The sequence below is a fragment of the Cyprinus carpio genome, chromosome B6 (genome assembly GCF_018340385.1).
Source record: "Cyprinus carpio isolate SPL01 chromosome B6, ASM1834038v1, whole genome shotgun sequence".
Lineage (NCBI taxonomy): Eukaryota > Metazoa > Chordata > Actinopteri > Cypriniformes > Cyprinidae > Cyprinus > Cyprinus carpio.
The window spans coordinates 12,506,935-12,526,491 of NC_056602.1; the positions used below are offsets into that span (position 1 = coordinate 12,506,935).

Here is a 19,557-nt window from a genome sequence, read left to right on the forward strand (position 1 = left end):
TTGCATATATATATATATATATATATATATATATATATATATATATATATATATATATATACATTTATTATTATAATTATTATTTTTTTTTTTCAACACAACACAAGACCCATGTTCCATTGCACTATTATACTACACAGTTTTGTAATCATATCATGTGCTAGCCCTTGCTATCTTTAACCAATGAATCAGTCAACATTCATTCAGTGTCTACACACACAAAAACAATAGTGTTGGTTGGTTACAAAGTATCTGGTATGTTTCAGAGCAGTGGGGAGGAGTGTTATATTTGTACCACAGAGTGTAGAAGTCACATTTATACTTGTCTGTAGGCCTACTATTTCTTTAAGACCAAGGGGTCAGGGTTTTCATGGCTGGTTCGTGTAAAAGGGGCTATAAACCATCAAAGGATTCTCCAGTCTCTTGTAAATTGGTCCATGAGAATAATGCAGGAAATACACAAAGATATGAAACGTTTCTGACTTTTATTGATCAGCGCTCATGCGGTTATGAACACCATGCATTGCAGCTTATCACACACATCCCACTGCGCATGCTTGACCTGCGCATCCAAAACCTACGCATACATCAGCACATCAAATCCTAATAACAAGAACAAAATTAACTCACTTTACATAAAGACAAAATAACCATACAAAAATAAATCTTACCTTTTCCCCCCACCTTAGAAAAAGTAATGTACTCTTTTCAGATACACAGAGAACTTCTCGGTTACATATAGTAACCCTTGTTCCCTGAAGGAGGGAACGGAGACATCATGTCGGATGAACGACAAATTGGGATAGTGCTTCGATAGACCAATCTACTTTGAGTGTAAACTAAATGAGCCAATGCACATTGGCATGCAGTTATTGAATCCAGCTGCAGCTGATCACAGCGTGAGCATAAAAAGGCAGCAGGTGCAATGCATACCAGGTTTTCGCTGAGGAGCCGAGCCGGTGACCCGGCCGCTCAGCGGTGGTACAGAAGCCGTGGCAATGGGATGTGATGTCTCCATTCCCTCCTTCAGGGAACGAGGGGTAACATATGTAACAGAGACGTTCCCTTTCAGTCGGTCACTCTCGACGTCACGTCGGATGATCAAAGAATTGGGATTCCTACCAAAGTGCCATGGATGCTGCCCCTTCTGGTGCCCTGTGTGAGCCACCTGCACCCCTTTTTGGTGTAGGCCGGGGCTAGCAAAAAGAAGTTCCATTCACCATTGTCGAATCACTACAGGGAACAGGGACGATCCAGAAGCTGCATCCTTCCTGAAGGAGGTCTCAGAAGCAAATATACATATGAACATCCATTCAGGTGCATATGGAAAATTAGAAGAAGTCTGCCGGGGCTATACTGTGGACTACACACATATGGGACCAACTTAGGTCTCACATATGGAACCTAGCCTTCTACCGGTTCTCAAGGATTCATCGAGTGAAGGCCTGGCGCCGGACGTTACTCTACGTTTGGCTAGAGAGGGGATGAAGGAGCTCGACAGGGTCTACATTACGGACACTCAGGAGTAGTTTAAGCAAGCTGACACTAACCGGGGCCTCTCAGTGCCACTACTCGTTTGAGGTGAGAACACAGGAGGATACCGGCTCCACACGAAGGCTAAAGAATGTAGTGAATGTGTTGGGGGTCGCCCAGCCTGCAGCTCTACAAATATCTGTCAGCAAGGCACCACGACCCAGAGCCCAGGATGATGCAACACTCCTAGTTGAGTGAGCTCATGTGTTGGGGGTTGCACAGCCTGCAGCTGTCTGATAAGCCAGGGTATTGGCATCCACAATCCAGTGGGCCATCCTCTGCTTAGAGATGGCATTCCCCTTCTACTGGCCTCTGTAACAGACAAAAAGCTGCTCTGAGGTCCTAAAGCTTTCTGTCCAGTCTACGTAGCATCCCAGGGCTCGGACAGGACAGAGCAAAGCTAGGGCTGGGTCTGCCTCCTCCAGGGGAAGCCCTTGCAGGTTCACCACCTGATCCCTGAAGTGAGTAGTAGGAACCTTGGGAACATAGCCAGGCCGGGTCCTCAGGATTACTTGGGAGACAGCCGGCCCAAACTCTAGGCACGAATCATCGACCGAAATGTGTGCAGGTCCCCTACCCTCTTGATGGAGGCCAATGCAAGCAGGAGCAGAGTTTTCAATGAAAGAAACTTTAGCTTGACTGAGTGCAAGGGCTCAAATGGGCCTTGCTGTAGTGTTTTAAGCACTAGAGACAGGTCCCAAGAGGGTATGGAGGGGGGCCGAGAATGATTTAACCTCCTGTCCCCTCTAAAGAACCTGTTGACCAGGTCATGCTTACCCACCGACTTCTCTTCTACAGGGTCATGGTACGCAGTAATCGCAGCAACCTGGACTTTGAGGGTGGAGGGAGACAGCCTTCGCTCCAGCCCATGCTGCCAAAAGGAAAGCACAAACCCTGATGGGGCATCTCCAGGGGCCTTCTCGACAAGAAGAACATCACTCAACGAACAGGTTCCACTTCAAGGCGTAAGCGTGTCTCGTAGATGGTGCTCTCGTTGAAGTGATGGTGTCCACTACCTCTTGGGGCTGTCACGAGGAGCACTAGTTGGAGGAACCAGGTCCAAGTGGGCCATTATGGCACCACGAGCAAGACCTGCTCCTCGTCCTCCCTGACCTTGCACAGCGTCTGTCCAAGAAGGCTCACTGGGGGAAACGCATACTTGCCGTCCATGCCGAGTGTTCCCTTGGTCAGGGAGTAGAACAACTGGCAGTGAGAGGTCTCTGGTGAGGCAAACAGGTCTACCTGAGCGGCTCCGAAATGTCTCCAAATCAGCTAGACTGTACGGGGATGGAGTTGCCACTCTCCCGGGAGCGTAGCTCGAGACAGCTCATCAGCCGCACGGTTGAGCAGGCCTAGAATGTGAATGGCATGAAGTGACCTCAGAACTTTCCGACTCCAAAGAAGGAGGTGGCAGGCGAGTTGCGACATGCGACGGGAGCGCAGACCACCTTGTCTGTTGATGCACGCATCAGTCGCTGTGTTGTCCATTCGGACCAGCACGTGATTGTCTCATTGGTGGTATTTGCCCTTTGAGATGGTTAGGGGCAATGCTAACAGCTATAGGCTATTGGTATTTGATTTGAGATCTGGTGGTCGTCCATACACCCAACACTGCATGCCTGTTGTACGTGGCCCCCCAGCCGGTGGTGGAGGCATCCGTGTAAACCACAGCATGCCTGGAGACCTGTTCCAGGGGCACTCCTGCCTGGAGAAACGTAAGATCTGACCATGGGGTGAAGGTTTGGTGACAGGCCAGTGGAGTGCTGCGCTTCCACGCCCACCACGGGACTCGGCCATGAAGCCAGTGCTGAAGCGGTCTCATATGCAATAGCCCTAGCAGTGTAAGTGCCGCTCCAGCTGACGTACCAGGTCCCTGTGCTCACACAACTGATCCCGAGACTGTTCTAATATAAGCCAATCATCGAGGATGCGAACACCCGGCTCTCTAAGGGGAACAAGAGCTGCCTCCGCGACTTTCGTGAAGAGACGGGGGAACAGGGACAGCCCGAAGGGCAGGACCTTGTACTGATATGCCCGTTCTTTGAATGCAAACCACAGAAAAGGTCTGTGGCGCAGAAGGATTGGCACATGAAAGTACCCATCCTTCAGGTCAATCGCTGCATCTTGAGGATGGAGTCACCTGAAGATGCGTTTCTGCTTCAACATCTTTAACGGTAACCGATGAAGGGCCCAGTTCAAGACTGGCAGGTCCAAGATTAGCCATAACCCATCACCTTTCCTGGGTACAATGAAGTAAGGTCTTCAAAACCCCATCCTCATATCGGCTGGAGGGACCGGCTCTATCACATCCTTCACCAGTAGGAATGCAATCTCCACACGCAAGACAGGAGCATCGGCTACCTTCACTGTAGTGAAGCAGATGCTGCTGAACTTGGTGGGACGCCGGGTGAAATGAAATAGCGGAGGCTGATGGTCTGCAGAAGCCAGCGAGACAGGCTGGGTAGCGCTAGCCAGGCACCCAGAAACTTAGCAAGCGGGACCAACGAAACCACTGGCGTACCCGCAGTGTGGCAGCGAGGTGGAACGCAGGGACCCAACTCAGGCGGCTTGTGACCGGAACGGAGAGGGGTCTGAGTGTGCAGTGCAAAGCTTACCTGGTTCCACAGGTTGGCAAAGGGTGTGTGAGTAAGGCCTTTGTTGACGCTCTCGAACCACCTGCTGCTGCCAGCTGGTGAAGGAGGAGGATGAGTCAGGTCCGGTGTTGGGCCATCCGCAACTCTCCGTGCCCTCTTGGGACCCAGAGACAACCGCTCATCGAGATTTCCAGATTCTCCACCCAGCCCTCCTCCGGGGGAAGGAGAGGTGCCTTCACCATCCCCCAAAGAGCAGTTTCCTCCCTCTCTGGGTCGCCTGTCCCAGGGCCTCTTGCTCTTCCGCTGACCGTCAGGTTTGACGGAGGCCAGGACGGGTGGGGCAGCATGCCCACGCCCAGCTCCACAGGGCCACCTGCTGGAGGTTGCTGCGGATGCGGCACGGGAGCAAGGGTGGATGCAGGGGGCACCCTCAGTGACAAGCAGGCTAAAATGATCTTGCACTACTAACACATACCTATTTCCTCTGGACTTGACTGGCAATTTAATGATATCTGTACATACAAACTGAAAAGGTCTCACAGCACTAATTGACTGGAGAGGTGCCCTACACTGAGGAACAGGCTTTTTAGGACACTCACAAGCTTCACATGACTCACAATACTGTTTAATGTGCGTTCTCATTCCTGGCCAAAAAACAAAACAAATTCTGAGCTAGTTTGAGTGTGCATTCAGTGCTGTAGTGTCCAGCACAGGCGTCACCATGCAAGTAATGTAAAGCATCTTGAATGAGAATGTCAGGAATGACCACCTGATAAGTTTGAGTTTTACCTGGAGAATTATACAAGAACAACTGCTTTTGAGCAATTTCTGATCACTTGAAATGAATGTGACACTGTACGTTTTCCCAGAGTAACATTATCTGAGAAAGTACACACTGAATCTTAAGTGTCACCAGAATTAAATGTCAGAGGTATGAACTGTTTCACCAAAGGTCTTTGACGTAAAGCGGAGTAGACTTTCTGAAATCTTCACTTATAAGAGAAACATCAACACCAGTATCAACAAACGCATGAACTACTGTGTCCTCAATTACAAGTGATACATTTTGTGTCATGACCAGAGCAGTGTCTAAAGTCTTATAATGTTAAACCATGTTACCAATGGACCTGGTATCAGCAGCAGTTGGCAACTGGCCCTCATTGTCAACTACCGGTAGTTTCCCTGGCTCTGAGGAACATGTGAAGGTGACTGGAAATGCACATGTCCAGGACTTGGGGACCGATGACTCTGTCGCTTTGGTGAGTAGCTGTCCGATGACATGTTGCCCCGACCACTGTCAGAACGAGAAGAACAGTCCAGAGAGTCTTGAGCTGTGATGTATTGTCCTCGATCCTGTAACGTCCTAGGACTTTGATCACGATAGCCCTAATGTCTGCATGCTTCATAGTAGTCCCTCTTGCCACTTGTGTTTCTGTATGAAGGTCTACTATGTTCATAGAAAGAGTCACAGTCAGTATATAAATGTCTGTCATACCTGCGGTGTTCAGATGTATGCCCTCATGAATCCTCCGGGATCCTCACATAAAAATGTCGATTCTAAAGTGCATTTTTAACCATTAATTTTATTTATCAAGAAATTTGGTGCAATTTGGTTGCGTTTGCTGCTGACACATAGCTCACAGTGCTTGTTCAAATAGAACTGCGTTTCCCAAAAGCATCAGAAGCATAAGTAGATAAACTAAATCTCACATTAGTGTCATCAGTTAGTCCCTGCTGGTAGATGCTGTAACTACCCCATCATGCATGCAAAAGTATTTTTTATCAAATGATTGCCACTGAAAATGAATCATGTATTCTGATCAAGTTAAATGTAGGAAGCAATAAATAAAACTGAAATATCTTACAGTAGATGTTTTATTAATGATGGATTCAAAGAGTCTGAAATGAGACATGAATTTTTTATTTATTTTTTTAAGAAAGAAAATGGGTCTTTCTCAAAACAAATACATTTATGGAGTAACATTTGTGTTTGACAAACCTTATAACTGTATTAAACACTCAAATCTCATAGTTAAAGCATTACAAGAGGCTTTGGGACGTCCTAAAAATTTTCCACCTATACCATTGCTCCAGCTGTCACTTGAAAGCTGTTGGTAGTCGCCTGTCACCTCTACAGGGAGTCAGTGTAGTATAAAGGGCATGGAAGGAAAGATAAAGGGGAGTAGAAGAGAGAATGGAACGTGTTAGATCTTTAAATGACTTGAGCTACCCTACCATCTAGTCAGCAAGGGGCCGTGTGACGTGCTGGTAGATTGCTGGGAGAGAGGGTCATAATCCAAAAGAGGAAAGGAACACTTTATTACCCTCTCTTGCATAAACAGACCCTGGTACTGGACTAATACTACATGATCCCGTGAAGGCAAAAAGATTAAGCTGCAGTTAATGAAGATATTCAGGGGCACTGTGTTGGGGTAAAACATTTCTCTTTCTTATTTTATTTTAATTTGTTTTACTGTTAATTGGATGATGGTACAAGGAGGTATGACGTAGGGCTTAATTTGCCTTGTAATTTACAATTCAATATTCTAGTGTACATGAAATTTAAATGTAAAACAATATTTTTTCAATATGTACCACAAATTATTATTATTATATTACATTTTAATTAAATCTAGATGTATTTTAATGTTACGTGCACATTATCATTTTGTATTTGTTTATATAATTTTCTGATCAAACAGTCTGTAATTAAATCTTTTTAATAATTGCTAAATTTCAAAATACCATTACTTTGAATTATTTTTGCAGATTACAGACAAGTTTTATCATGACAGCCTACAACAAACTGGGGAATATAATATCTCGACAAGTCAGTGGCCACCAAAGGATTTGTCTCAGTGCAAAAGATTAAGTTTAACAGTGCTGCTCAATATAATAATCACAATGAAAAAAGCTGAGCTGGTGAAGAGAAACTCAAGTTCCATGATTTCCCCGACCCAAGAAACGTTGATGGAGCAGTCCCCTGTCGAAGCTCCACCTGTGTTCCTCCGAAAGCTGAAGAGGGCCGCTGTTGCGGCAGGATGTGATGTCCGTCTGAGGGTGTCTGTGGGAGGCAACCCGAGACCCACACTGCACTGGTACCATAATGACGACCCTTTGATAAATGATCATGAGGATTATGACGGATTGTGGATACGAGATTGTAAGCAAGCTGATGGAGGCCTCTACACCTGTGTGGCTGTTAATCACCTGGGTGAAGCTAGAACCAGTGCTGTCCTTGCTGTGCTGGACCTTGGAGAAGGTAAGATGCACTGTATAGTACATGCCTGAGAGTAAATGCAAAACCTTGCAGAAGAAAAACGATTTCCCAAGTCTGCTTGAAGCCAGCTTGACTATGTGGTCTGAATGTTAATTAAAGATAAATTTATCTTAATGTGATAGGGGAGGGGTTGCCCCTTCTTGACTCTCTTGCTATGATGTACAGCATATAATGGATTTATTTCTTTCAGTGGTTCTGAATCTACACTATCAGAAAAAAAGTACCTTTAGGAGTACAACAGCTTATCAGTGGGGCTGTACCCTTAAAGGGTAAACATTGTACCTTATCTCCTTTATCTAAATTGACCATATTGGTACCTTAAAGTAGCAACATGTACCATTAAGGTACTGATATAAACCTGTAAATAAGGTACAAAGATGACCTTCTAAAGGGATAGTTCACCCAAAAATGAAAATTCTATAATTGATTACTCACCCTCATGTTGTTCCAAACCCCTAAGACCTTCATTCATCTTCAGAACACAAATTAACTTTGTTCTTACAGAAAGCTCTCAGATTTCATCAAAATATCTTAATTTGTGTTTCAAAGATGAACAAATGTCTTACGGGTTTGGAATGGCATGAAGGTGAGTAATTAATGACAGATTTTTCATCTTTGGGTGAATTATCCCTTTAAGGGTCCTGTCCCAGTGACAAGTTGTATTATCCCTAAAGGTACAGTTTTGAACATTTTTGTCTAAGAGTGTAAACATAATTATTCTAACACTATAACAATAAAGAGTGTAAACATAATTATTCTAACACTATAACAATAAGCTATAACAATATGTTTCCATTGGTTAAACAATGTACACTGATTAAACGAAGAACAATCTATAGAAAGCCTGTTTCCATTCACGGTTAAACTAATGTACGCCGATCGCGCTGATTAATATGAAGCGCGCGGCTTTTTGAATAACAATGCTTCCGTATTATCATTCTTAGAATTATCATTTGGCAACATTTACTGAAGCATTATCAGCAGAGTTCATAAAAATCAGTCTCTTTTTTAATTTATATTGTACAGTTTTCACATAACGTGTAAACATACTAGTTAGACTTTTTCCAAAGACTTTTTAAACTAAATTCCCTGCTAAATGTATAATCAAGTGAAATATTATGAAGTTTTCATAACAATATACACTACTATACCAATTCAAAAGGATGTAAATAATATAAATGTAACAATAAATGTAACTGTAACAAATGTAACATATGTTCTTTATGTATAAAAAAACTAAAAAAACATATTCTCATCAACATTAATATAATAAATAATATAATATAATATATATAATAACAATAATTTTTTTTTTTTTTTGTAGAAAATAGATTGTTAAAGGATTTCTGAAGGATTGTGTGACTGGAGTAATGATGCAAAAAATTCAGTTTGAAAGTCAGCTTTGATTTTTCCTAATAAACTGTTTTTAACTGCACTCACAAGTGAATATTAAATTATGTTGTGGGATAATTAAATATATTCTAAATAAACTACTGTCCTCACATTCTTTCTTGTAACTCATCCCTCTCAGTGACACAGCTGACTGAATGGCTCATTATGCAGCTATTATGCAAATTCATATATTCTACTTTGACTTTTTAGTGTCTTAGAAAAAATCAATATCTGGTAAGTGATAAACAAAATGATTTCCACATCATTTAAAATTCTAACAAGCTCCAGTACTCAAAATTCCTGGGAACCAATTTTCTATATGTGTTTTTTATTGCCTTTTTCAAGTGATTTAACATTTTTTAGTTTTTCACTACACCACGCATACATTTTTTTTTCTCAAAAACACAATCATGTACATACATGCTGGACATAGCCTAGTTTGTGCTGATTACAGTGAGATTAGACTTTATTAGAAACTGAAAAAAGCACAAATGTCAGGGCATGACAAAACCTCTCCAGGCCCCAAAAATACCCTTAGACTCCAGAGGGTTAAAATCAGAAGTTGCATTTGTTAATAATATTTATAAAAAATGCACTGTGAACCACATGAACAAGCAAGGGATAATTATGTTATTATATACATTATAACATTAATTTATAAAAAATGCACTTATATATATATACCTTTGCCATTATAATTGTTTGTTTATGTTATATATATATTTATATAATTTTTATTTTATGTTTTATATAAAGTTATTTTCTTTTGATTATGGATTTTTAATTTATTTTTAAATGCAAATTTTAATGCTAATGTTTCTGTTCTAGTTCTAGTTCTGTGAAGAGCCACCCCAACTACAACACAGTCAATGGCTATGACTATGCAGGGTCATCAGCTGTCAGAACACTCAGCACCTCTCGCTCTTTCTCTTTTAGGCACTGTGTATCTCATCCTGTTCTCTTCCACTCACAGTCTCTCTCTCTCTCCGTCTATCTCTGGGTATTTACAGCCTGGAATGTGCCAGAGCTCCAATTACAGATTTACTGTTACTCTGCCACACATCATTCTCAATTATAGATGTGGCTGTGTTGGACTGATGCCTGTGTTTTTATTTAGACCCACAATGATAACAAATCTGAACAAGAGTTAAGGAATTACAAAGTATTATTGATCCACTCAGACATATTTTCTATTTAATAAATGAAATGTAGCTAAATGAAAATCACAGTAGATAAGTTCCTGGCTTGACTAATAAAATAAATAATGACTTTATATGACAACTAATAAAGGGGATCAAAGAATATCTTGAAGTAGCTGGAGAAGCCCACCTGAAGCTGGAGAAATAGGATTAAAGTATGAATATGAGATTTCCCCCCCCCCCCATAATTTTGTTTTGAATTTTACAGATAGAGCGAAGAGCTATGCTTTAGAGCTGTGCCAAAAACTGAATATGCCTTCATGGTAATCTGATGGTATTAGTGAAAGGCAGAGTGTGAGAGGGGTCCTCTCAGGGTTTATTATACCACTCAAAATAGACCACTGGACTCTTCCAACAACATCATTGAGTTCTGAGTTTAGTAAGAGTAACACACCCAGACAAAAGGGCAAAATTTACCCACTTTTATGGGAAAAATATAAGCTTCATTTTTTTGGTCTGGGGATAATGAGAGCATCATACTGGAAGCCATGATGAATCAAAAGTTGTCTGATCAGAGGAATGCTCAGAGTAATGTGAGGAGGGGAACTGTTGGTCCTAGGAAGGAGAAAGAACAAGGTGAGTTAGGTTTGTACAAGATTCTGAATTCAGTTCTTTACCTGTGGCAGTACCAATCGAGATGAGTGCTATATATCAGGGGTCTGCTCTGATTAGGTTTGTAAAATCAAAGTATGTTGATCAAGCTCGCAAACTGATTCTATAACACAACATTAATGGGAAAAAAGCATGGTTCTGGCATATTTGACTTCTTTTTCTCTTTTTTTATTCTTTCTTTTTTTTGGTTGTGTGGTTTGAGGGGTCAGTGGGGCACACAAGACCAATGTGTAAGTCATAGTCTGCCTCCCTACTCAATCCCAAATTCTGCTTGTGACATTTAATTTAATAAATTCATCCTTGCATCTGCCTCTGTCAGTTCCAGGATTATATAAGTTCCAGGGTAAATCCACAGAACCAGAACTAAATATTAAAGTTTACATGAGTTGATGTGACAAGGTCAGTTTTCTTCAATGTGCAGACATATTTAGATTAAACCGGAAGTTAGGATGAGACTTATCAAAGGGCTCATCCTGTTTTTAGTTTGTCACAGCCCAACAAAGCGGGATTTGACAGTTTGTGATAGATACAGTTATGATAAAAAAAAAAAAAGTCTAATCCCCTTTTAGATTTAATATGAAACAATAACATTTCTATTGGGCACCAGTTATGTAGAGGCCCTTCACATATAACACCAAAGTTTTGAGTTTTGGTCACACGTCATGCAAGGTGAGTGTGATCAGAGATAGCCATAAAAACATGAAAATGTATTTAAAATAAAAATACTAAATACTGCATGGAAAGATATTTAAATACAAAATACTGCCTGAAATAAATAAATAAATAAATAAATAAATAAATAAATAAATAAATATACACAAATATAGTACTTTGTATTTTGAAAATGAAAAAATAAAAAAAATACATGTGAAAACTGGCCATCCAGTGAATTACTACTGTTAAAGGGGTCATTGGATGCCCATTTTCCACAAGTGGATATGATTCTTTAGGGTCTTAATAAAAAGTCTGTAACATAGTTTGGTTAAAATTTCTCAATAGTAGTGTAAAAAAAACTTTTTTACCCTGTCAAAATGCAGAGCAAGCCATTTCGTAGCATTTTCCTTTAAATGTTAATGAGCTCTGCTGACCCCGCCCCTCTCTTCCGAGCCAGTCTCTGAGGGACTGTTTACTTTAGCCGCATTCATTGTGAAACTTGCTAATTAGCACATTATTAGGAACAACTTTGTACTTTGTGATCAACAAACAAGGGCTGCATGATAAATCGCATATGATTGTCATGCGCATCTCGTCAGTAAAGCCGATTCTGTAATAAATCTCCATTGCATGCTTTCAGATGGAGCGGCATTTAATACACAGAGCTGTACATCACTGACAAGTTATGCAATATCACATTCATTATGAGTTGCATTCGATTATGAATGCGATTTTGCGTAGCTTGTCAGTGTAAGTGTTTTTAATAATGCCATTAATATTTATTATATTTATTATAGCACTAGTCAATTAAATGAATCTAACATGGCAAAGATGAATGCACTTTTGGTAAATAGTTGAATGTAAGGGAAATATCATTTAGGAATTTCTGTGGTTTAATGTGATATTGTTGTTCATGTATGTTCATGATGAAATTTTCTTTTATTGTTGTAATTAATTTATAGCATTAACAAGATGACCCGTTGAATTCTTTTTTGGAGCGATGACTGATTGAATGTATTTTTAGTCCAGTGCCTGTATATAAGATTGGTATTGACCAAGTTCAGAGCCATATGTGGATCAACTTACTATGTTGTGTATTTTCAACAGTTTCAATATGAAAAATAACTTTTATACTGATTCAATGGATAAACAAATAAACAAACAAACAAAACAAAACCAAACAAAACCAACCAAACAAACAAACAAAAAAAAACGTATCATGGATTCATTGCATTTGGGGGGGGGTATAATACAATTTTATAATAAATCTTTGAAAATCAAAATCTGGATTAGAATTTTTAATGTTATTATAACCTAAAGACGCTATGTGAAAGTTTGAAACTGAAAATGTGGTTTTCATCTTGCCACTTTCTTGGTAAAAACTCCACATATTTACTCAAATTGATCAAAAACGGATTTATTGCGTTTTGGAACCAACTCTTCAAATGTAATCCACTGGATCTTCAGCGGCTCAGATGTGTTGAATAAATTACAACTGCTATGTTCATGATTACATCCAACAACAAAACACCTCAACCGCTTAGGAGACACTCCTGTCTACATCTGCTCCGGTAGTGAAGCAATAGCGGACAGATGACTGCTCACTCAGAGCGGGTCTAAGGTAAGACGCCAGTCCAGTCTGTGCTGAAATGCTACTGTCAATCAAATTATCATTGGAGGGGCCAGTCTGTATGACGTCACAAAGGCAGGCATCTGAGATCGGCTCGATTTGAGAAACGGTTGCTGTGTACACACACTGCCAAACACATTTCAGTTCAAACAATTTGTAAAAGTACATGTAGCATCCGATGACCCCTTTAAGGCTTGTTTGCACCAAGAATGATAATTATAAGGAAAACTTTATTATTGTATCATAAGAATGTGCTGCAGTTATGTGATCTCTGTCACTGTAAATACTCAAGCTCTATAACACAGGATTGATTTTGATTTCAATGTTTTTATCATTCATCAGAAGATAAAATTGTCTGAAAGTGATTTGAAAAATATCTTTTTTTTGTGTGCCATTATTGTTATAGTTGTGGTCTGCTATTTGTTTAGATTTAAAACTGTTTTCAGAACTATATCTGGTCCAACTTTATATTAGGTTGCATTAACTATTATGTACTTCAGAAAATAAGTACCAATTACTTATTGTTCATATTGTATTGCAAAACACCTCTGCTGCTATTGAGGTGGGATACGAGTAAGTTTAGGGACAGATTTGGTGGTATGTGTAGGTTTAAGGGTGGGGTAAGGTATAAAGCTGATGATACATGAACATGAGGCAAATTTTTGAGCAATTTGAGCGGGCAGCTTTTTTATTTGTATTTTTTTTAGCAATGTTGCTTGGCAACTTTCCCATTGAGTGTAAAAAATTTTATCGGAATACTTTAGATCAGTCATGGGCCCTGTGTCTCACCTATTTGCCTGTTGATTGCAACAGTGCCAAAAGTTGTCCAGCAACATTGCTAAAAAAGTAGCAACATTTGCCACATGTATCATCAGCTTTATACCTTAACCCACCCTTAAATCATCTATATCATCAGCCTAAGGGATGGGTCAACAGTATAATTATAAATGTAATTACAGAAATTAGTAATTACATGCAGGTATTTTTTTTAATATAAGCACAATGCAAAAACATGTAAGTACACAATAAATTCATTGTATCAAATGATTAATTTAAATGTAAGTACATAGTAGTTAAAGCCACTTAATGTAAAGTGCCCTATTTTAATGAAGGGTCAGAGGCATGCGGATCTATTTGCAGCTTTAATAAAATAAGATTTACAGGCAGAGCATCAGGGACAACAGAGATAATCCAGAAGAGTAAACAAAGGCAGAGCATGGGTCGGGGTTGGCAACAGACAGGGCACAGAGTAAACAATCCAACAAACTAATCAAAAGGGCAGGCGGCAGAGAATCAGAAATGGTAGAACAGTCCAGGATAATACACAAGAGATAATCAGCAGGGCAGAACAAGACTTTGCAAATGCTAAGAGTCCGGAAGCTGTATAAATAGGGAGTATGATAGCAAACACCTGTGCCAGCAATCAGTCCCAGGCACGGGGTAGATGGGAAATGGTGTTTGAGGAAAGTTAGTACTCAGGAGAGGGTGCCTTCCGGTGATGATCGGAGAGAGCCACAGAAGCCTGATTTGTGACAGAGCCCCCTCCCTGCGAGCGGCTCCTGAAGCGAGGGAGAACACGACGCCAAAGCCTTCCACGAGGACGAGGGGCTGGTTTGTTTGGATTAGCTCTATGGAATTCCGCAGTAAGCGAGGAATCCAGAATATCCTGAGCATTAACCCAAGACCTTTTCTCAGGGCCATAGCCCTCCCAGTAGATAAGATACTGAAGTAACCTGCCCCAACATTGAGAATCCAGGATTTCCCAAACCTGGTAAGCCTCCTCGCCGTCCACGATGATGGGAGGGGTGCTCTCAGTCACGGCCTCCTCCTGGTCCCTCTCTCCTCTCGGACCACCAGTGGCCTTGAGCAAGGAAACATGAAAAGTGTGGGAGATAATTTGAGGGAAGAGCCAAATGGTAAGATACAGGTGTGATTTGTCTAAGAATTTTGAAAGGACCCACGTACCTGGGACGTACCATGTTCCTGCATAGGAGCCGAAGACGGAGATCTCTTGTAGAGAGCCAAACCCATTGTCCTGGGGTGTAGGAGGTACCTGGTCGTCGGTGGTGGTCGGATTGATGTTTGAACCTGCGGATGGCTCGTAAAAGGTGCACATGAGCAGAATTCCAGGTTTGTTTGCTTCGTTGCAGCCAGTCGTTAGTGGCAGGGAGTTTTGAGGGTTCTCCAGACCATGGAAGTAGGGATGGTTGAAATCAGAGGACACACTGGAATGGCATGAGGCCAGTGGATGGCTTGCGGAGAGAGTTCTGGGCATACTCCTCCCACAGGAAATAGCGACTCCAGTCATTTTGATTTTGATGGCAATATGAGCATAGGAAGCGGGTGAGTTCTTGGTTGAATCTTTCTACCTTGCCATTTGACTGGGGGTGGTATCTGGAGGTGAGACTGACGTTGATGTTTAGGTGTTGACAGAAAGTGGACCAAACTTGAGAAGTGAACTGAGGGCCACGGTCCAAGACAATGTCCTCAGGTAGTCCATAGAAATGGAAGACCTGTTCTAGGAGAGCTTCGGCAGTCTTTTGGCAGGGTAGAATGGAGGCATTGATTTCAGGGTGTCCAGAGCTAGGAGAGTTATGTACCCACTGCATGACACATAGACAAAGGTCCGGAGGGACTTAGGTGCGGTCAGGAGGGCATTCTGGAGGAGGAGGTTCACTGATCTGAGATTCTGCAATCTCTGTCATGATGTCCCATTGAACTGGGGCTAGAATGAGATTAGAGGGGATTATGGATTCAGTGGTTGGAGGAAACTGGGATGCTTCAAACTGCCTTGAGAGTGCATCTGCCTTGGTGTTTGAGCCAGGATGATAGGTTACTTTGAAAATGAAGCGAGTGAAAAATAAAAGACTATCTAGCCTGTTGTGGATTGAGCCATTTTGCTGACTTGAGATACTCAAGGTTGTGGTGGTCAGTGAGAACGACAAAGGGGAGTTTGGCCCCCTCCAACCAGCGACTCCATTCTTCAAAGGCAGATTTAATGGCTAGGAGCTCCCGATCTCCTACATTGTAATTTTGTTCAGCAGAGTTAAGTTTTCTGAAGTAGAAAGCACAGGGGAAGAGCTTGGTGGGATTACCATGGCATTATGAAACAATGGCCCCAATACCTGTGTTGGATGCATCCACCTCCACAATGAACTCCAGCTCTGGATCAGGATGGTGAAGAATGGGTGCAGTGCTGAACATTTCCTTTAGTTGCTGGAATGCTCTGACTGCAGATGGTGGCCAGGCAAGATGCTTTCTACTGCCCTTTAGCATCTAGGTTATTGGTGCAGCTATCATGCTAAAATTACGGATGAAACATCTATAAAAGTTTGCAAAACCCAAGAAGCGCTGTAACTCCTTAAAAGTAGTTGGTTCTGGACAGTTTAGGACAGACTGCACCTTCCTGTCATCCATAGCTACTCCCTCTGCGCTAATGATGTAACCGAGAAAAGATGTGACTGTCTGGTGGAAATCACACTTCTCAGTCTTGGCATATAACTGTTTTTCTATGAGCCACTGAAGCACTGCCCGTACTTGCTGCACTTGTGAGGCTAGGGTATCAGAAAAGATCAAGAAAGCAGTCTTCCATTCGTCCCCTTCACGGATGCAAATCAGGTTGTAGGCACTGCGAAGATCGCGTTTGGTGAAATATTTGGCAGTACAAAGCTGTTTCAGGGCTGCTGGGACCAGAGGTAGAGGTTTGTTGTCGAGATAATGAGAATTATAGTGTTTTGTGTGTTTTTTTTTATCGTTTTTTAGAATACTGCGTGATCATCGTTGCTAGGGAAACTTTGCTTTAATTACTGTGTGTCTTACCCTGGTAAATACGTGTGAATTGTGGCGTTTGGTTTTGCGTTTGCCTATCGCGGGACTGGACAGTTTCGGTCTTCTAAATAGGGAGGCGTGACAATAGCCAGTAAGCCGGTAAAAAGTACTTAAAGAGCTGTTCTGTAAGCGCTTGTCAGAAGAAACAGTCGAGCGACAGAGAAGGACAGCAGTTTGTAAGTGTTTTTGCCTCGTTTTCTCATTAGACTACTGCGTGATCATCGTTGCTAGGGAAACTTTGTTTTAATTACTGTGTGTCTTACTCTGGTAAATACGTGTGAATTGTGGCGTTTGGTTTTGCGTTTGCCTATCGCAGGACTGGACAGTTTCGGTCTTCTAAATAGGGAGGCGTGACAATAGCCAGTAAGCCGGTAAAAAAGTACTTAAAGAGCTGTTCTGTAAGCGCTTGTCAGAAGAAACAGTCGAGCGACAGAGAAGGACAGCAGTTTGTAAGTGTTTTTGCCTCGTTTTCTCATTAGACTACTGCGTGATCATCGTTGCTAGGGAAACTTTGCTTTAATTACTGTGTGTCTTACCCTGGTAAATACGTGTGAATTGTGGCGTTTGGTTTTGCGTTTGCCTATCGCGGGACTGGACAGTTTCGGTCTTCTAAATAGGGAGGCGTGACAATAGCCAGTAAGCCGGTAAAAAGTACTTAAAGAGCTGTTCTGTAAGCGCTTGTCAGAAGAAACAGTCGAGCGACAGAGAAGGACAGCAGTTTGCAAGTGTTTTTTTGCCTCGTTTTCTCATTAGACTACTGCGTGATCATCGTTGCTAGGGAAACTTTGCTTTAATTACTGTGTGTCTTACCCTGGTAAATACGTGTGAATTGTGGCGTTTGGTTTTGCGTTTGCCTATCGCGGGACTGGACAGTTTCGGTCTTCTAAATAGGGAGGCGTGACAAGCTGACTTCAATCACAGGTAATCAGGCAAATATATAAGTGGTAGGTGTCACCGCGGCAGCGGTCGCGGCAGCCCTCGTGTGAAGCCTCCTCGTGTGAAGACCGACGAGTGTAAAGACCATCGACTCTACCTGCGTGACTCCACTAAGCAAGGACACCGACAGGGCACTTGAGTATTGCTTTTCTCCCCTTCATTTTTTGTACAGCTCGTCCTCAAATACTTTTTTTGGACACTTGTATTCACTATGTGCTTTCAGATCTCTACTATCACTACTAACACTCGGAGAGCACGCTATGTACGTCAAAGGAAGGCCTGCCTGACAAATCTAAGGCCTGTCTCTCTGACCTCTACTCCAACGCTCTCTATTCCACTTGGTCTCTGGAACTGCCAGTCCGCTGTTAACAAAGCAGACTTCATTTCTTCCATTGCTACTCATTCTGGTCTCAGCCTCATGGCACTGACTGAGACCTGGATCAAACCTGAGGACACTGCCACTCCCGCAGCCCTCTCCACTCATTTCACTTGTTCCCACACCCCTCGTACGACTGGGAGGGGTGGAGGTACTGGTCTCCTTATATCGAAAGATTGGAAATTTGATCTTCAACCACCACCTACAGATCACGGTTCATTTGAATCACATGCTGTTACTGTAACCCACCCTGTTAAAATCCACTTTGTGGTCATTTATCGTCCCCCAGGTCAACTGGGAAACTTCTTGGAGGAGTTGGACGTGCTGCTATCAAATTATCCTGAAGATGGTACTCCTCTGGTACTGCTTGGTGACTTCAACATCCACCTAGATAAACCCCAGGCTGCTGACTTCAACACTCTGCTCGCCTCATTTGATCTTAAGCGACTCTCTACTACAGCGACTCACAAATCGGGCAACCAACTGGACCTCATCTACACGCGCTGTTGCTCAGTGGACAACACTTTAGTTACTCCACCTGCACACCTCAGACCACTTCCTCATTACTGCTAATCTAGCACTTACTCCTGAAGCGGTACACGCTCCAACGCGGGTCACCTTTCGACGGAACCTACGCTCACTCTCTCCATCTCGCCTATCCTCTGTGGTTGCATCATCACTTCCTTCACTCTCCCAGTTTTCAGCTCTGGACACGAACAGTGCTACGGACACTTTTTGTTCCACTCTGACCTCTTGCTTGGACAACTTTTGCCCACTGTCGTCTAGACCAGCACGCACCACCCCATCTGCCCCTTGGCTGTCCGATGTACTCCGTGAACATCGCTCTAAACTCAGGGCTGCAGAGAGGAAATGGCTTAAATCAAGAAACTCTACCGACCTCAGTGTGTATCAGTCTCTCCTCTCTTCCTTCCCTCTCTTCCTTCTCTGCAAACGTCTTCACTGCTAAAACATCATACTACCACGACAAGATTAACAACTGTTGTGACGCTCGGACACTCTTCAAAACCTTCTCTTCTCTTCTTAATCCGCCTCCACCTCCTCCTCAATCGACTCTTACAGCTGATGACTTTGCAGTTTTCTTCACAAATAAGACAAGAACCATCAGTGACCAATTCTCCACACTGCAGACTGAGGATAACTTCACAACGACTAATGCTCACTCGTTCTCCTCCTTCTCTCCACTCTCAGAGACGGACGTTTCCAAACTTATCCTCTCCAGTCATCCTACTACTTGCCCACTGGATCCGATCCCCACTCACCTCCTTCAAGCGATTTCTTCTTCAGTCATACCTTCACTTACTCACATTATCAACTCCTCTCTTCACTCTGGAACATTTTCCCTCAGCATTTAAGCAGGCTCGGGTAAGCCCACTGCTGAAGAAACCATCTCTAAATCCAGCACTTCTAGAAAACTACAGACCGGTATCCCTTCTTCCATTCATTGCAAAGACACTCGAACGAGCTGTGTTCAACCAGCTCTCTGTGTTTCTTGTACAGAACAA

The 19,557-nt window shown here is 42.4% G+C and overlaps 1 protein-coding gene across 1 annotated transcript in view; it reads left to right on the forward strand.

Moving 5' to 3' along the window:
* The first annotated feature begins 6,299 nt into the window (after positions 1–6,299).
* The window catches only part of spega (striated muscle enriched protein kinase a), a 57,826-nt gene continuing 44,568 nt past the window's right edge, over positions 6,300–19,557 (forward strand). The window contains 2 exon segments of the mRNA XM_042725739.1: positions 6,300–6,559; positions 6,897–7,389. Coding sequence (XP_042581673.1) covers positions 7,032–7,389 — 358 coding nt within the window. The 5' untranslated portion in view covers positions 6,300–6,559; positions 6,897–7,031.